At 34.1% G+C, this 19,005-nt stretch overlaps 1 protein-coding gene across 1 annotated transcript in view; it reads left to right on the forward strand.

The window, feature by feature from the left end:
- The window catches only part of LOC144970355 (uncharacterized), a 162,496-nt gene extending 144,050 nt beyond the window's left edge, over nucleotides 1–18,446 (forward strand). Inside the window, 9 exon segments of the mRNA XM_078909906.1 lie at nucleotides 4,297–4,564; nucleotides 5,137–5,213; nucleotides 10,350–10,495; nucleotides 11,211–11,350; nucleotides 11,991–12,120; nucleotides 12,704–12,904; nucleotides 13,299–13,468; nucleotides 13,966–14,107; nucleotides 14,784–18,446. Coding sequence (XP_078766032.1) covers nucleotides 4,297–4,564; nucleotides 5,137–5,213; nucleotides 10,350–10,495; nucleotides 11,211–11,350; nucleotides 11,991–12,120; nucleotides 12,704–12,904; nucleotides 13,299–13,468; nucleotides 13,966–14,107; nucleotides 14,784–15,116 — 1,607 coding nt within the window. The 3' untranslated portion in view covers nucleotides 15,117–18,446.
- The last annotated feature ends 559 nt before the right edge of the window (nucleotides 18,447–19,005 follow it).

Consider the following 19,005-nt stretch of genomic DNA (forward strand, 5'->3'; position numbering starts at 1 on the left):
ACTAAACAAAGATTAATATTATCCTTTTTAAATTGCACTGCAAGTTCAATACTCAAAGGGCTTTTATTTCTGATCTACAGTGTAATATTTGCTTTTGATGACTTGTTGGGGAGGGAGGGGGGGGGGGGGGGGGCGACAAAAACTGATATCGCCGAGGATAATACCGGAATCCGATTTAAAATATGTTTTAAAATTTTATTTTATTTTAGTTATTATTATTTTTTAAAATATTTGTTTCCCTGGATGTCGAATTCGATTAGATGACAAAAGACGTGCGTGTACAAAACAACATAAAAATGATGGTTAGATAAACAGTGTCAAATAAAGATGGTATAGGTATGCGATATTGAAATTCACCCGATGCCGAAAATGATTGAGTCTTTCAAAGACATGATTATTTTAATGTATATTTCATACCCTGCCTTGTGTCACGTGTCTTCTTTTTAAACTACGTGTTCATTATTTACCTGGTGAACTGTTATTAATTATTAATCGGATTGTCTTTGAACAGCCAGTTGCTTCAAGGTAAAGTGCGTTGCTTTAGGAAAACAATAAAAGTGTTATTGGGACGGTTTTCATAAACTCGAGTCTTGACTATGCAGCGAATCATATCCAATATGACTTATGACGAACAATATGGAAAAGTACGCACTACAAGGCAATTTCCAAGGCAATTGGATAGTGTATTTAGTTTTTGACTCATAGGTTTGTTATAATATTGATAGACAAGGAGTGTAAGAAAATACTTGTTCGAGGAGGATTTAGTTCTCTGGAAACTTTCTTAGTAGAGTTGTTTTGTTTTTTTTTGTTCATGTTTTTGCTATTGTAGCTTTGTTTACAATCGTGATAATCGTAAGGATGGTCTATCTAATTGGTGAATTGGAACAAAACTTACGATTAATCTATAAGTGACAAAGTAGAGAGCAGGTACTGGTGTAAGATAAAGATATGAAAAAGTAGGCATGAAACAGTGCCAGGCAAAGCAAAAAAGGAAAAATACAAGGGAAAAAAACATTCCCGAAAAATAATTCCTCCTGGACGAGGAAGACTGATTTGTTTGGATCCTTTTTTTTTTCTTATATTTTTCCTTCTTGCTTTGTCTGACACTGTTTCATGCATACTTTAAAAAAAAAGATAAATTCATAAATGCGCAAAATTAAAGTGAAAGATAGTTGTAAAAAGGGTTAATTTTGATGATCTACTTGATTTGTGTGATTAGCTTTCAGAAGATGGTTTCTTATGGAAATAAACATAGTTCTTTATTTTACCATTTCATATTATGATAGCGACTATTCCAACCTATGTTGCTTTCTATACTACTTAACTTTGTATTGAAAGAGATAGTCCTTATGACTCTTTGTAAATCTATCTTTCAGTCCACGCGCTTATAATATTATCTTCACTTTTCTCATCAACGACATTCAATGTTGCTCTCGACATGCTCCCAAAACGTTTTCATTCTCTCGTCTAATTACGGGCGCTTTATTATTTTTTTTTCATTCACTCTCTTGTCTCAACCCATTACCGGCTTGATGAAATCCTGGAAATGCAGACTGATCGTCCCCATGCCCAGTCATGCATGACGCCCAATTGATATTTCGTTAGTTATGGTCCGATTGAGTTGATCATTTTGTGGAAAGGATTTTGAACAGTACCAGTGAGTGTCTCTGTGTTCTTATCTTATTACTGAATAGAGTGGCACCGTTAGTTATAGAGTTCTACTGTCCTCCTGTCAGCATGGGCTCTATAGAAATGTACTAGCTCAGCACAATACTCAATAGTCGATAATTATTTGGTGGACTGAAGCATTCTCTTATTTTTATCTGCTGATCGCCAAGGTTAAAATAACAAATCCTGTAAAACGTGTTCAAGCACAGTGACTTTAAGTATCCTATTGATGTTACTTGTGATTAGGGACGCAAGTTCGAACTACACATTGGACAATGTATTTCAGAACTCTATCATATATTATTTAAAAATTGGGAGATATGCTCATTTAAGTGCATTATCAACGTGGATTTTCTTGCCTTTCTGAAGTAGATCCTTGTGAAGGAGTATCGGAGTTAGCATGTTTTCTGAATTGGCAGGATCGAAGTGCATGAATGGAAGAATTATAGTATATTATAAAAGAAATTGACTTAGAACCTTTGAGCTATTTTTCTTGCCAAAACGTATGGGATGTGTTTATTCATTATTATAAGGACATGTTGAATACACACCTCTGTATTGTTTTAGAAGCGTGTGATGTGTACGTGTGTGCTTGAAGTTTGATGACATTTTCTGTGATCTGAAAGGAGTCATAATGTCGTATTTGGTACATTACGTCCTGCCAGAAAAGCTGCCTTATAAAGACGGTAAAATGCGCCTTAACGCTTTATTTACATTATTCTGTTGTTATACACCGAAGGGGGGGGGGGGGGATTCCCGATAGCTCAGTTGGTAGAGCACTCGCTTCACAATCAAAGGGACCGAGATCGATCCTGGGTGAGATTTTTTCTTGACCTCCATGTCCATCCAGCAGCGATTGGGTAGCTGGGTCCGTTATATCTGACGGAAAGTACTTTGCTATACACTAGCGTTATATCAAAAGTGTAGCAAGCAATTGCTATTGTCCGTTTCAAGCTATAAAAACCGGGATTAACTGCGGCTCCATGGGCCTAATGGCTCCGAAGGATTACTATTTTTTATAGACTGACAATGAGAAAGAAATAAAGGGAATGGAGTATGAGTGCCAGAGGAAAAAAGCGAATAAATAATATTGTGTCTAGGAATCAAAATCGGGTCCCAACTGGTGCACTAGCACCATCTGCGTATGGCGAATAGAATGGTCTAGCGCTATTGGTCTATCGCTACTTTCTCATACACACACACACACACACACGCGTGCGCGCACTCACCACACACACACACACACACACACACACACACACACACACACACACTCTCTCCCTGTCCTTTCTCTATCTATCTATCTATCTATCTATCTATCTATCTATCTATCTATCTATCTATCTATCTATCTATCTCTATCTGTCAATCTCTCTCTCTCTCTCTCACCCTCTCTCTCTCTCTCTCTCTCTCTCTCTCTCTCTCTCTCTCTCTCTCCCTCAGCCAGATGGAATGTGTCGTACTGGATGGGTACCGGGTTTGGCTCTCAAGCATCGAGATATTGTTATTCTCTATTTTCCTCTGGGTTATCTCTATTCCCTTTCTATCTTATCATTATTGATCCACACGTTTTTCCGATTTATCAAAAAGTCTTAAACTTGACTCTTCTTTCTTTCACTCAGGTCTTTGTTATTGTTTTTAGTCACCCATTTTTATGAGTAGTTCTCACTAAATTGAATTGATCAGACTGAACGTTTAAGGTTACACATAGTTTTGTGTGTTGGTACGTTATATTCGGCTGGTGGATGTAATGCATTTTTTAAACTAAGCGCATGGCATCAATACTTTCCTGCCGAAATGAAAATAAAGGGGTTTTAACATTGCAAAGCGTATTGTTTGTTTACTTTCATTTTTTGTTGTTGATATTTTCCTCACGTTATATTTTCCGAGGTTAATGCTTGAATGGTTGTTGGGGAAAAATTGATTGACTGACACGATGAATTTATGGATAAGAATCAATTCGATGAATTTATCAATGAAAGATTGATAGCCTATGTGAGCAAGATTTATTGTTTTTCTCTCAGGCAGAATATTTTAAAAATAACATTTATGTTCTCTGGTAGAACAAAATAATCTTATAGAAATACGGAAAACAATGACATTTTGTTGCAGGCACTGGATAAATGATTTGATAACCAAATAAAATGTGTTTTGAAAAGCAATGCCATTAAAAATAGGAAAAGAAGTAGTGAAAAAAAAGAAAAAGAAAATAAACAACAGCTCAACACTTACCTTGCTCAACTAAATCGATTAAAATGACCTTTATCTTTCAAAAAAAAAAAAAAAAAAAACCCTATCATACCTTTAATCAAGGTTCAATATGTTTTGTTTTTTTTTTAATGGAAAGATAAAGATCATTTCTAATATCGATCAAATGAATTGACCTTCTTATCTTTCCAAAAATCAAACCTGTGACTTCCTCTGTCCTAGGTTTGAGAATATTTTTTTTTTGAAAGGGGGGGGGGGGGGGGGGTTAAGGTTATTTTTATCGATCGATATTTGAAGATCAAGTTGTCTGGCCAAAATTTCAAAAGTGTTTTTTCCGGATACGGCACTGTACCTCCTCCCTTCAAAGCAATCATTTTATACAATGTCAGGATATTCAAAATTAAAATTGTTCTTTTTCAGGCAAGCGTGACATCGATGGCCGATTGGCCAGTGCCCAGACTGCCCTCATGCTCCAGGAGGAAACGATCCGCCGTAACGAGAGAGAACGCAAGACTCTCTCTGACAAGGTCAATGCCCTTGAGCGTACCATCACCTCCTCTGAGGCAGAGAAGAGACAACTCCAGGTACGCTTCACGCCTCTCTCTTTCTCTTTCGCTCTCTCTCTCTCTCTCTCTCTCTCTCTCTCTCTCTCTCTCTCTCTCTCTCTCTCTCTCTCTCTCTCTATCTCTCCTCCCCACTATCCCACTCCACTCCCGCTCTCAGTTTTGTCCCTTCTACCACTCTTTGTCATTCCTTCACTCCATCTTTTTCATCTCTCTCTCTCTCTTTCTCTCTCTCTATCTCTCTCTCCCCCTCCCTCCCTCCCTCTCTCTCTTTCTCTCTAATAGATCCACTCAAACACTCTCTCATAACCCCCCCCCTCCCACCTTTCACCTTTCTATCTCCTCTTTTTTCCCCCTCCCCCCTTTTTGATTTAAAATCCCTTTTTCATTTACTTATACATATGTATGTAACATTTTAATTAAATTGTGGAGTGACTACGACTGACTCTCATGCCAGATTTGTAAAATATCTCCTAACTATAGTAACCAAACCCCCCACCCCCCCCCACCCCTCCTCTGAGCGCTTTCCAAACCAATTCTTCGCTTGCAGTATTCCAAGCTAGCAGTGGCCTAACTCGTACAACGCGAGTTTGTCTTCCTCTGATCTTCGTTCGTGATTATCTTTGTGACGATGCAAGAGGATGAATACACTTATGACACTATTTTAAAACTTTCACCAAGATTCGATACAACAATTCCTTGGGAGAAGATTGCTAAGTGGGAAGTGAAAGCTGACGAGAAACAGGATTGTAGCTGGACAGCGTGAACGTGACAAGAGACTAACAGGATTGGAAGGAAGCTGCAGAGGATGAAGTGACATGACGGACAGGAATAAAACAGTAGCAGATTACACATTATTTTAAAGTGATACTAAGCTGCTAGAAGCTGTGGACTGTAAAAAGAAACAAACAGAAATGAATATAACAGCTTCAAAAAAAAAAAGAACTAAATACCAAACACGGAACGTTTCGGGCTCAAAACCCTTCTTCAGCCAACAACAAACAACAGTGAAAACATAAATACATTCCTACAAAACAAGATCGACTGCAGAGAAATGCTTCTCTGCCGTCGTAATGTATTTGTTTTCATTGTTTGTTTTTTGTTGTTGGCTGAAGAAAGGTTTGAGGTCGAAACGTTCTGTGTTTGGTATTTTGTTCTTTTTATTATTTTTGCAGCTGTTACATTCATTATTGCTTATTACTTTTAACTCATTATGTTGTTTATTTGGATTGTCAATCTCTACTTATTATATCTTTACTTATTTCAGCGTTATGACATTTTGAATTAAAAATTTGTTGGGTTTTTTTTTCTTCTTTTTTCTTTGTTTGTTTGTTTTTTTCATTCTTACTATTTACACATATTTATTTTGAGGTTGAATATATGTGATACAAAAGACAAACAGATTGTCAATATCTTAACCGCACAAGATCCTTTTTCTTTCTTTCGGTCCATATCAATATTATGCATTAAAAAACAATCATCAAAATTCATCTAAAATCCAGGCTTCACTTTTTTTTCAAATAAAATTTTGAACTTTTCAGAAGAAAAAAAAAACAAACCCAGCTACATGCTTCATACCAGCAAAAAATAATAAAGGAGGGTTCGCAACAGAAACGTTTCAGCAACCCTTGAAATTGACTGGGAAAATGCAACATCATTTTCATTTTTTAAAACAAAAAAAAATTAAATTAATGGTAATGAATATGCTCCTGTTTTTGATAAAAATCTCTTCCTGCCTTCGTGAACAATTAAACACGAAAACAACTTTGATTTTGAATTCAATTGAATTATGGTTACAACTGTGAGGTTGAATTCTTACTCTATTCCAAATGTATTTTATTACTGTTTACGGTGATGTAAGAGCAAGAGTTTAAGGAGAAAATTAAATAATAGAAAAAAGAAACAAACAACCAATCCTCCCCCCCTAAAAAAATCCCCAAAAAACAAAATCAAACAAAATTTCCAAGAAGAATACAAAAGTGATATAGATATGCGTATTATAATTAATTTTAATCATTGCTTTATTTATTGCCACTTTTTAAACTATTTTAATTCATTATAAGCACTCAGATTAATGATAATAAATGTTGGTTAACAAAAACACAAAACGAAACAAAACAAAACAGTTTGTTCATGTCACTAATTTTCACTGTGAATGGCTTGCTGTATGTTAGATTGTTTTTGTTTTGCCTCTTTCATCCTCCTGTCTAAGATTTATAAATGGATTTTTGATGTATGTATTTACTTGTAGTCTTTTTGTCCTGACTGTCCATATACACACTTTGTAATTGTAACTGTGTATATTTACTTGTGCCTGCTGCACGTTATATTGTTTTAATTGGAGGATGTCATAATATCTAGAAAATGAATTTAAACTTGCAATCTTCTGATTAACTATTTATAAAGCTGATAACTTGTAATCCAGAAATAGCATTTTGAAACATTTATAAATCGTGTAACTGCGTCATTACATCGTGCATACATCTCAAAACCATTGCAAAATATTCCCATGGCAACACGTTTATCTAATATCGTATATCCCAGGACTAAATTTCTTTAGCCCCACCCATTTTTCTCTGTTCACTCCCCTTTTATTTATTTTTTTTTTTGAAATAATAATAATAATAATAATAATAATAATAATAATAATAATAATAATAATAATAATAATAATAATAATAATAATAATAATAATAATAATAATAATAATAATGCTGAAAACTTATATAGCGCTATAACTCCGAGACACCAGACTCTAAGCGCTTAAATTACAAATAACTTTGGCTGAAACATAATCATTTACACACACAAGCACACACACACACACACACACACACACACACACACAACATAACACACAACACAAACCAAACCTATCTTGCTTCTCATACCATCTACTAAAATCGAAACAGATATGTTTTAAGCGAACGTTTAAAAAAAGACAAAGATTCTTTTTCACGAATGCTCTGCGGTAAGACGTTCCAAATAGAAATGCCTGCTCTGCACTTATGTACTCGTGTATCGCAGTTTTAATCAACATGGAATTCTGGAACCGGTGAATCTGACCCTCTCCCGAAATGTCATAATTTTCTAGACCAGATATTTACCAACTAGCATTGAGTATTCTGACTAAATTTGCTATCTCATTCTCGGGCAGTAAAATGCGTTTTTGTAAGATATATCATACACATGAGTTGGTTAACAAGATATGAGAATCTAAGGGGTTCCTTTTTTAAAAAAAAATATAATCTACATTCAAGTGTGGGCATCTCACGTTAGTTACACTAGAGAGGAAATAAAAGATGTTGCTCTGTCATTTCCGATCAGAGACCTAACTTTTTTTCTTTCACTATTTTTTTTTCCAGTTAAACATGTGTGGTGGGGTAATTGAACGATGTGAATTATGGGCCATTTCTATGAAAATCTCTCCAATTTTTGCCCAATATAATCAATAGAATGATTTTTATGACTGTTGAGCACGTTTTTGCATCAAACATAATTTCGTTTCCGAAATCGAGCTCACCATTTCAATAGAAACTTCTAATTTATTAAGGACAGTGAATTCGTTTTTTTTTCCAACCTCTCCTTGTATAATTTTAGAAAATAAATCAAATACGATAAATTAACTTCCTGTTTTCTATTTGGTATTGCGAGGGATTTGTATACGTATCCTCTCTCGGCATCGTAGTATTTTTATTGCTTGTCAGCTATTCTCCGTCTTCGGTAGACGCCTCTCAGATGGTTGTGTCATCAATTATTCATTTCTGTACTGTCTGTTGTTGCACGCACATTTTATCCCACAGAGACCATTGTAGATACTGTTGTTTTTATAAGTCAGATTCACATAGTACTCTCTCTCTCTCTCTCTCTCTCTATCTCCATATCTATCTATCTATATCTCTCTCTATCTATGTATCTATCTCTCTCAATCTATTTCTGTTAATGACACACAACTCATATAGGCAGAGAGAGAGAGAGAGAGAGAGAGAGAGAGAGAGAGAGAGAGAGAGAGAGAGAGAGAGAGAGAGAGAGAGAGAGAGAGAGAGAGAGAGAGAGAGAGAATACAATAATACACATACGCACGTTCACACGGTGGTAGGGGTGCAGTGTTAACAATACCTCTTTTCTTTTTTAATTGATCCAACTTCACACTCTCATCTCTTCACCCAATGTTATATTCATTCTCGCCAGTAGTGACAGGTCCTATAAGCTAATGTAGCACACTACTTAATGGTCTTATCGTTCTTATTTTATTTCCTGGATAAATCCATGTGCATTTTTAATGTTAGTGCTCTAAATACTGTCTAAATACTAAGGATATTGATATTGTTGGAATTCAAAATGTGTCCATTCGTCTCAAATCGGTGTTGTATCAGGGTGAACTTGATGCTAAAAATTGAATCTTGAATTTAACTGATAGAATTTGAGCCAAAATAATTACGTTCATTGACAAAATAGTACTTTGGGAGCAGCGTGGCTCAGAGGTATGGTATTTGCTTCATACCGAGTTCTACTACCTGTCCCTTTGTGTGGCCTTGAGCAAGTCATTTCATCCTAGTTGCACTGCGGATGACGCTTGGGCTATTCAGTCTTCCTTGGAATAGACTCAAGACAAATTTTCCATTGGGGATGAATGTAGGGATTGTTTGTTTCTTAAACTACATATAACTTTAATCTCCTCATTTGATCATAATGTTGTAAACTCAGTTTTCTTCAAAGAGTTCATTCGATATAATATGTGATTGACTTGGCTTAACACTTTTTAGTATAGGAGAAATGGATGGATTTAGATGATTTCAAAACATTAGAACATTCAATTAAATTCAGCATGGAGTTATGGATAAGACAAGAGAAAGGGACTGGACAAAATAGAAAATGTACTTTTGTCACTGTGGGACTGGAGAATGTTTACATTCAGGTGAACAGTGATTAGCTCAACGTATTTATTTTATTTGTTTGCATGCGTGTTATTTTATTTATGTAAAGGCATTTGTGAGTCTCTCTTTTACATTTTAACACAATGCCAAAGAATATAATTGTAGTAATCTATATTTATAATCGCCATCAAAGAAATAGCGCTACTCTCACATTTTGTAATTCAGAGTCGAACAAGAAATAGTTGAATTTTTCTTTATTTTTTATAAAGATAATGTAAATAGCGTCCAGTCCAAAAGGTAGCAAGCAACAGCCGCTGTCGTTGATAAACTCCCAAATCCATCACCATTATGGCTGGGGAAGATTAAATATAAGAACCAATATTTAGAGTTGTTTCATATGTACATTTTGTTTACTTAATCTACATCTAAATTAAATAGTTTTTTTTTAAATTCACATTCTCTTTTTACTTGAATTCAAGAGAATTACACTAGTTGCTCTATCAGCAACCCCATAATCCGAATCAGACCCAAGGGAAAGTTGCTTTTGGGCTTATCTCATAATATTAGCCTGTTTTTAACTTTTTCTCCTACAAAATGACATCTGTAAAAGTTATTACAAGAACTATTTTCCCCACATATAAAGAGTTCTAGGATACATTGTCAAATATAACAGGAAATAAAAAGCAAGGAAAAGAAATATTAAAAAATCATTTTCCCGTCTTGGCTGCAACATAATGATACGAGAATGATAATTTGACAATTTCGTTTCTCTTTCTTTTTTCTTTTCTCTTCAATTTTTTATTTATTTATAAATTTATTTATTTATTTTGTCTTGATGAATAGTCGGGTTAAAAAAAAACAAACCTTTACATATTTATATATTATTGCATTAATAGCTGATTCTTATTTGTTTAATCTTTGTAAGGAATAATTTATTATAACTTAATATTGATAACAATAGCATTCAATTTAACTGATTTGGTGTGGTGTGCAGAAAATAAAGTGGATGTCTTGTTCATATACTATTATCTTCACCAGGTGTTACAAGACAGAACGGATAACCTGACCAAACAGATCCAGACATTGGAGTCGAAGGCACAGAGTTTGCAACTGACTATTGACAGGCTGAACACCACCCTGGTCAAGACGGAGGAAGAGGGTCACCAGACCAAGGATAAGGTGTGTGCACTTGTTTATGTGTGTGTGTGTATTGGTATATGAGAGAGAGTGATGAAGAAAAAAAAAGAGAGGGAGAGAGAGAGAGAGAGAGAGAGAGAGAGAGAGAGAGAGAGAGAGAGAGAGAGAGAGAGAGAGAGAGAGAGAGAGAGAGAGAGAGAGAGAGAGAGAGAGTAGAATCGTCATCATATGTGTATTACAGTACAACGGTTTTCAGGTATTTAGAGCGTGTTGCTTATATTGTCATCAGAAAAAAATCTTTTTATGTATTTTATTTGATCCCTGTATGAGTCATCTCACAATCCAAGAGACCGATTTTGATTTTGATATAATATTTTTCATTCACTGACCCCTTTGTTTACCCAGCAATGATACGCAAGCTTGGTGTTTGCTCCGATTGTAAAGTACTCTTTGATAACTAGCATCATATTCAAAAAGTAGCCAGCAATTGTTATAGTGTTATAACTACTAAAACAGGATTATCCTCTGACTCCGTGGTTCTAAAAGACTATAATATGAAACATTATTTTTTAAAATAGGAATGAAAAACAAAAGCATTCAATGAAGAAATAAACCGTTAACTATAGTTTAAAACGGATAGTGAATGTTGTTAGGGGAAGAGGTATTTAAACCCAAACTGTCCTGGAGTGAGTTACACAGTCAGCCTGCTAGAAAATTATTGCATAGTGTATTGATTTATTTCTTTTTTTTCTATCAGGTTCAAGCCTTGAACCTGTCTCTGTCTGACAGTAATGGAATGATCAATGAGCTGGAGGAGACCGTGGCTAAGCTACAGAGGGCACTCACATCTAGTGAGCACGACAGGAGGGTCTTGCAAGAACGACTGGACACCACAAGGTAAAAAGGGAAATTTGTGCATTTCCATGACAAGCCATCAGCATGAAAGTCACACCTGATACTGGAAGTTCTGTTTGATTGTGTATTTTTCTTTATAGGTCTATATTAGAGTGTTAATCTGATAAAGTCTGAGAGTGCTAAAATTCAATTCCACTGATTTTATTTCTAACTATAATAACTCTTTACTCAATGATGTAACTGAATCATATTTAGTTGTTTTTTTTTTGTTGGTTTAAAAAAAATGTATTTATGTCTTGGACTATACAAATCATGAGGGGGTCGGCACAAAAATGATCCCTTCATTTTGAGAGGACAGAAAAATGGAAGTAACGAACAAAGTACTTCAAGACATTCTAAGGAAACTTTTATAATGTTATAGCAAGAGAGGATTTTTGGCCTGGTAGACTAAATTGCTTCAGTCCCTGACAAAGTTGAGGAAGACAACGGTTTCTTCATCAACTATTCATTCAAACAGGACATGGCGGGGTACAAAGAAGGAGACGACATAGTTGTAGAAAACCAAAACAATCTCTAATGGTTTTTTTCATATTCATTTCTTTTTGAAGGGTATGAATATCCTCGACCCAAAGAGACAAATTTGCAATAAAAATTTACTTTGAATGACATTTGGTTTTCTCAGGGAGGCTTTGACAGAAGCTAAGAAGCAGAATCACACTCTGATGGAACGCCTACAAATCATGCAGGGAGAGGTAGCTGACTCTGAGGTTAGATGTTCTGAATTGGAAGGACAGATTCGACAGTCTAACAGTGTAAGATGTTTAGCTATTACCTATCTGAATACAATCCATGATCAATAAGTATACAAATTATATTTACCTGATTTTGCACCCATGATATGCTTAAATATTTTTTTTTTCTGCTGATATTTTGGAAAAGACAATGTAGATACATTTAAGATGGTGTTGGTGAATAAGTCTTTGACAAATGTGATGAATTAGAAAAAAAGGTGATTTGATTTTTAATAACCTTGGAGGCACTGTCACATTTTCTTTTGAACAGCTTTTTTATTTTGAATATTGACAAAATATTTATTTAAAAGCCTGCCACTCTGAGTGAAGTTTAAAAAAAAATGAAACAGAATATTTGTGGACAAAGTGCAAAGGCAGATAATTAATTTATTCTTGGAAACATAGACATACATGCTATGTGGTAATGTAAAAAGTTTATGTAAATAGTGTTTCTTATTAATTGAATTTCGACTACACCATCATGTTCAAGACCTTTGGTCTCAGGCTTAAATATAAACACCAGTGCTAGCAATTAAAACATTTATGATATAATAATTTATAATGCGATAATGGCACATGACTTATTGTTACATTTTATCAATAGCTCTTAGAACAACGTAAAGAATGTGAACAAGATGTGAATCAGCGCTTGAACAAAGTGTGTGCTGAGAAGCAGGCTCTGCAAGAGAGGGTTGCCTCAATGTCAAGGACACTGGGCAATATTGAGACAGAGAAAAGGGAGATTGAGAGATCCACCATCCGACTGGAGAAGGACAAGTCTGCCCTTAGAAAGACCCTAGATAAGGTATGAAATATAAATCTTAATCACGAATAATCAGAGTACATAAAGACGTACTTGCTTACTTTTTTATACAAATACCAAAAGATTTTTCCATGCTATGTGCCTTTTTTTTACATGAAAAATAATCAAGAATTGGTTTTAGAAATAAATATGAAAGGATATTCATAAAATCTTGTCAGATAAAATCAGTGAAGACAATGATAAGCAGCAATTAATAAGTAAATAGAGTCATCACAAAAATCCATTTTTTTTCTGCTCAAACCTATGAGTGAAGTGCAGGTAAAATACAATGTAAAGTCCAACATGTGGATCGTTAATATTTAAGTAAATATGAGGAATATGACTAGATTTGAAGTGTATTTAAAAACATTTTTTTTTGCTTGTATTCAATGACTAGGTGGAAAGGGAGAAGCAACAAACGGAGCAGTTTGCCCATAAGTCAATCCATGATCGTGACAACTTTGACCGCAGCCTTCAGCGACTAGAGGAGGAAAACATCGCACTCCAGCGACAACTTCAGGATTTGCAGGCTCAATTGGCTGAGGCAGAACAGGCTCACGCTCAGAGGTGAGTTTGGCAAACACATTTTATGAAGCATCTTTCCTTGCATTTACTTAAGTAAAGTGTTATATTAAATTGTATCTAATTTGTTAAGAGTGTTTAGTCTTCTTAACCCTGAGATAGTTAATAACTGACTTTGTTCTTTTTTACACTTTGATTAAATATATTAAAGAATTCATATATACAGAAAAACTCTTTGGAGGGAATTGTGGAGATAGATGCATTTTAATCCACCCACTGTACCCGTTACAACAAATAACGGGGCAGTAAACTAAAAAATGTCTTTAAATTGAAATAGATGAAAGGGTTGCAGATTTTCTTTTTTTGAAATTTAAAATTCATCTTGATTTATTCTTCATTCGCCTTCATTGAACAAGTGGTTTTACTTGTTGTGAACATGGGGTTACGGTAAATCCATTTCATGTTTATATATCCTAGAGTGTCATTCACAGCAATTGTATTCGTTAATGATTCTCAAAAATGTTATTTATTTATCAATCCAGACTGATTGACCTGACTACCCGTCACCGTGCTGAGACCGAGATGGAGACAGAGAGACTTCGCAGTGCCCAGCAACAAGCTGAGAGGTTGCTTGAAGCAAGGGAGAAGTCACACAGGCAGAAGGTCAAAGGACTCGAGGAACAGGTAAGATTATAGACAATTTCTGGTTTTTAGAGGTAGCGACAAATGGGGATATATATCATTTATAGTTATATTGTAAGACTTGCTGTGTTAAAATCATTTAAAAGTAAATTCATGAAATTAAAAGATTTTTTTTTTTTTAACAAATCGCCAAAACAAAATAAGTCCAAAATTTCACTTATTTTTCTCTTTTTTTATTATTGTTAATAAATTCCTGAAAGAATGGCTTCCAGTATACCAATCTTAGTGGAAATTTTCTCAAGTCGTCTGTGTCATACAAACAGGTCACACATCTTTTGGGCTCATTTCGAAGAAAGACTGATTTAGCCCACCCGTTGGTCTCATTGCAATGCCAAAAAATAGGGGGTCAACTTTCTTGTTGTAGGGAAAAACGATGTGAAAAGAAGGTTTCAAACACAGTCTCCCAAATTTTATTGCAATATTTTATCCGCTCCTTTAATTCAATTACATGGAAAAAATAGGTCTCCTCAGAAATTTAAGAAGACCAAATTACAAACCCTTTGTTAAAAATTTATGTGTTGCTCATGTTTGAAGCCCCTGTTACAAGTTTGGAGGTTACAGTTGTCATTTTATTTCTCTAAATGTTCTTATTTTGTATTTATGTTTAATAATTATTTATATTTTTTCTCCATGCACTCTCCCTCCTACCATTCTTCAGAATTCCTTACTCAAGGATCAGATAGCTCAGGAGCTTCGCAAGAGGCAAATCTACATCACTAAATCTGCTAGGGCTGGAGATGAAATCCACGACCTTCGTAATGTCCTCAACACCTCCTTGACCAACATCTCTCGTGACGCCAACCTTGACCCCATCCTGCTTGAGCATGAATCCCGGAAACTGGATGAGAGCCTTGGCTACTCCCGATCTTTGACCCCTCGTCGCAGGTCGCCTATTCGTACCATGTCACCAGGACGTGGCGGAGGTCTCACCTCCACTCCTGCCTACCGTTCTCCTCGTAGTCCTATTTTGAGGCGAAAACTCAAACCATGATTTTATTCTGAATAAAAGAAATTTAATTTATATAAATACAATTGTATCTCTCCCCACCTTCTTTTCAGTTATGAAGGAGGGAAGATTTACTTTTATATTCATTCTTTGTCATAATTTACAATAATGTTTTTTGAAAATTATTATTTACAAAAATAGGCGAATTTTAGAATGAGGATCTGCATGTTGAGGTGATAATCGTTATACTATCATTTGGTTTTCATTTATATGCCCTTTAAAAATAATTATTTCTTTAAAAAGAGGAACTGGTAAAGATTAATATTTAATCGTTTTTGTGTGTTTCTATTTTTGGTCTTTTATTTCTAGGAATGGGATTTATGTTTTCAACATAGTTTTGATTTCAAGACAACTCTAAATTGTAGCTATAATCACAGTATTTACCATTTAACTATAGTCATATTCTAAGTTGTATGCTAACTGGGAGTGAAAAATTGTCTCATCGAGGAGAAGATGCTTGTTTGAATTAATGTAGCTCTGATGGCAAAAACAATTGTGTTATTGGCCAGAGTGTGAAATGATATTCAGTTCAATCCATCCATCCATAGACCTATCCATACAAGATACATTATTTTCAATAAAGGTAACTTTATATTTGTGTTGAATTCAAATGTATTTTTGCCTTTATTTATGATGTTGTGAAGGAGGTAAATTGAAGTAAGTGGTAGAATAACAAATTCTAAGCATATTGCCGGCTACGAATGTTGTGAGGTTTCGCACATGTCACTATTACATCTACACTCTTTACATTTGAAAGAGTTATGAGATTGTTTCATCATTCTAAGTATTGGAAAAACCACCAATACAATTTCATCTGGAGTTGAATGAGTGTAATTCTTGTATTATTACAATTATATCCTTTTTAAATATATCCTGTTCTGTAATTTGTTGTTATATTCAGTCTGCTGAAATTGAACCGAATAAATATGCAGAAAAAACATTTTTCTTGATAAATATATTTCAATGGTTACAATTAAGAAATGATGCCAGAGAGCACGCCATTTAATGAACTATGCAATAACTTAAAAGGGCAAGTATTATGGACTATTAACTCATGCTTAACTAGGAAAAATTATTTGGATTATAAACTGGCAATCTATTTTTAAAGTAGTTTATTTCCAAATGAGCGAGTTCCCAATTGATTTTGTTTTACTCTTTCCTAATCAAAATAAAAAGCATCACCTGTGATAAGTTGGTCTTTGAAATCATTCGGAATGTTATGAAAAAAAAAGTTGAAAAGACTATCAGATGTGATAACACAATAACATTTAAAACAAAATGTCTTTGTAATTAATTGAAAATGAACTTGTGACTTTAATCAGTATTTCATAAAGAAATGAGCATAATATTACGATAATTTTAAAATCAAGTGTATGCTCAATGAAAATGATTGTAACAACCATCCAAGCCTTTTGATCAAATTTTCATTCTTTACTTGAATATTGTAAATGTTTACATAATATTTTTTTTTCTTCCTGATCGTAGCCGATACAATATTATACTATTATTACTCTTCATATATTATATCTCGATATCCGAATCCGTCCATTTTGAAATTTTAAAGGTGCAAAAAATCATATTTTTCCCATCTGAATGTGACTTGAGTTTCTATTACCGTACTTAATAACTGTATATTTGTTATTTTGGGTATTTCTTCAGTTTCCATCGATGTTTCGTTTGAGCCTATCTACAAAGATACGACTAAATTGTCACATCCTGCGGTCTCTGTAAGAAATTTTGTAATTCTCTCCATTATGCTATCTTTCAACCTTTACATTACTATATCGATTTCATTTATTCCAGTCAATCGTAAGTCTCAGTTGCTGTATTTTATTTTTGAAATCAAAATTTAGTAGTATACTCCACTGTTTTTTGTTTTTTAATATTATTATTTTTATTATTCAAATCTTACCAGACAGCATTAGAAGAACTGAATTAATGCATTGGAAAGTATTATTCGGGATTTTTTAAATTCCATAACTTTAAAATGTTTGGTCCATTATATACATTAGAAATAAACTGATTCAGTTTCATATGTAATGTTTTGTTTTAGACATTTTATTTTGTGAATTGATTTCTACAAGATCTAGTGATTATTGAAATATATTTTTTTCCTGTTTAGTTGATTTGAATTTTCAAAATTCTTACCACTAATGTTACAACCAGGTCTGTGATACGTTTTAAGTCTTGCAATAATTCAAGCAATGTAGACAATTTAGCATGTTTTAGCTGTAGTTTTAATATTTACTGACATGAAAAAAATAAAGAAAAACAAAACCCCAAAAAACAATGATTTATTTTTTTCAGTTTTATAAATTTTGTTTTTGAGACAAGATAAGTCGATTGTTTTTATTGAAAGTATTTGTGTATTTAATGATACGATAATAATTAGCAGTAGTACATATCTACTTTCTCTCTATATTATATTACTGTACTTGAAGTGAATTATCTACAAGCCATTATGCAATTTTGTGTGAAGACACGAGTCTTACATATTATATAATTGTTTCCATTTATCTTTGTTGTAATCCATTAAAACAAACAAAAATACTAGGAAATCCAAATTTACGTGTCTACTTTTAAACACCACGCAAACTCCCATTGAAAAGTAGTTTAAAAATTGTATTTGTTAAATTTGCCCATAACAGTCACTCGCCCAAGATTACAGAATAAAGATGGCACCATTGAATGATTGCCATCTGATGGTGATCAGGAATCAGAGTCATTTTAGACCTCCTGTGATGTCAACGAAGGAAAGCTTATGCAAGGAAGGGTGTTGAAGGATATTGCTGTAAAACAGACAATATGAAAAAGTGTATTTAATTTGTCAGTTTTGCTAAATGACTGCTAAGGTATGTTGAGCTGTATTGTATTAGTGTTTATTGGTAAAATATTCAACAGCAAACTATCAACCACTTTCAGTTATAAATTAGCATTTGCCATCGTTCACATTTCAAATTTAAAGAAATTGGTATTACTCAAAACCATCATTCCAAACCCGTGACTTTATGTTTGTTTCATTAATAAACATTCCATTTTTATTCCCCGAGAGCATGTCTTAAATTTGGATGCGAGATAGTTTTAAATGAATAAAAATCGTAGGAGGGATGAAGAAAACACTGCATTTTGAGAAAATTGGTAGAAATTTTGCTTATGCAACGAAATTGAAAACTTTGGGTTTTTGTATCATTGATGTACATTTTACAATAACCTTTACTGCTGTCATTATGTGTTTTTGATACTTATCTTTTAGAAAGACAAAAGACTGTCTTGTTTCTTTATCTTGTCAGAAATAAAGCGTGATACTAACAAAAAGGTTCACTTTTTGTGTTGCTTTACTATTTGGCCTAGAAGACTGTTTTTAAGGGTTTTATGGCGCTTGCAACACATTTAGGTCATATCAGCGCCAGTCAAAAGGATGAAAATTGACTAGTTAAAACATTCTACCTGTACAATTAAAAGGACATGAGGGAAAAGTAAGACAAAGGGGAATGGTACAAATTGGAAAAAGATGTAGATTCCAAGAGCACACTATCAGTTCAGTGTACTTAATTTGAGATTACCTAAATGCTTCACGCAGACATAAGCACAAGATCGCACTGAGAGGAACACACTCACACATTTACAAATTACAGTCCACTCCGAACTATCGCAACCCGGGGTCAGCGAAAATATTGCGATTAACCGAAGTTGACTTTCATGTCCACTATTGCAACATTTTACACATATATGGTAAACAAGTTGCTGTAAATACTGTTCTTAGTCCAACAAAGACCGAGCAATTTGATTGAAACAAAAAGCATATGGCAGACCCTGTTTAGGTTTGTCAACCAAAAGCAGCTGTGATGCAACCCGACATTTTATTCAGATTGGA

The sequence above is a fragment of the Berghia stephanieae genome, chromosome 4, assembly GCF_034508935.2.
Source record: "Berghia stephanieae isolate SIO BIC M18660-M18661 chromosome 4, UCSD_Bste_1.3, whole genome shotgun sequence".
Taxonomy (NCBI): domain Eukaryota; kingdom Metazoa; phylum Mollusca; class Gastropoda; order Nudibranchia; family Aeolidiidae; genus Berghia; species Berghia stephanieae.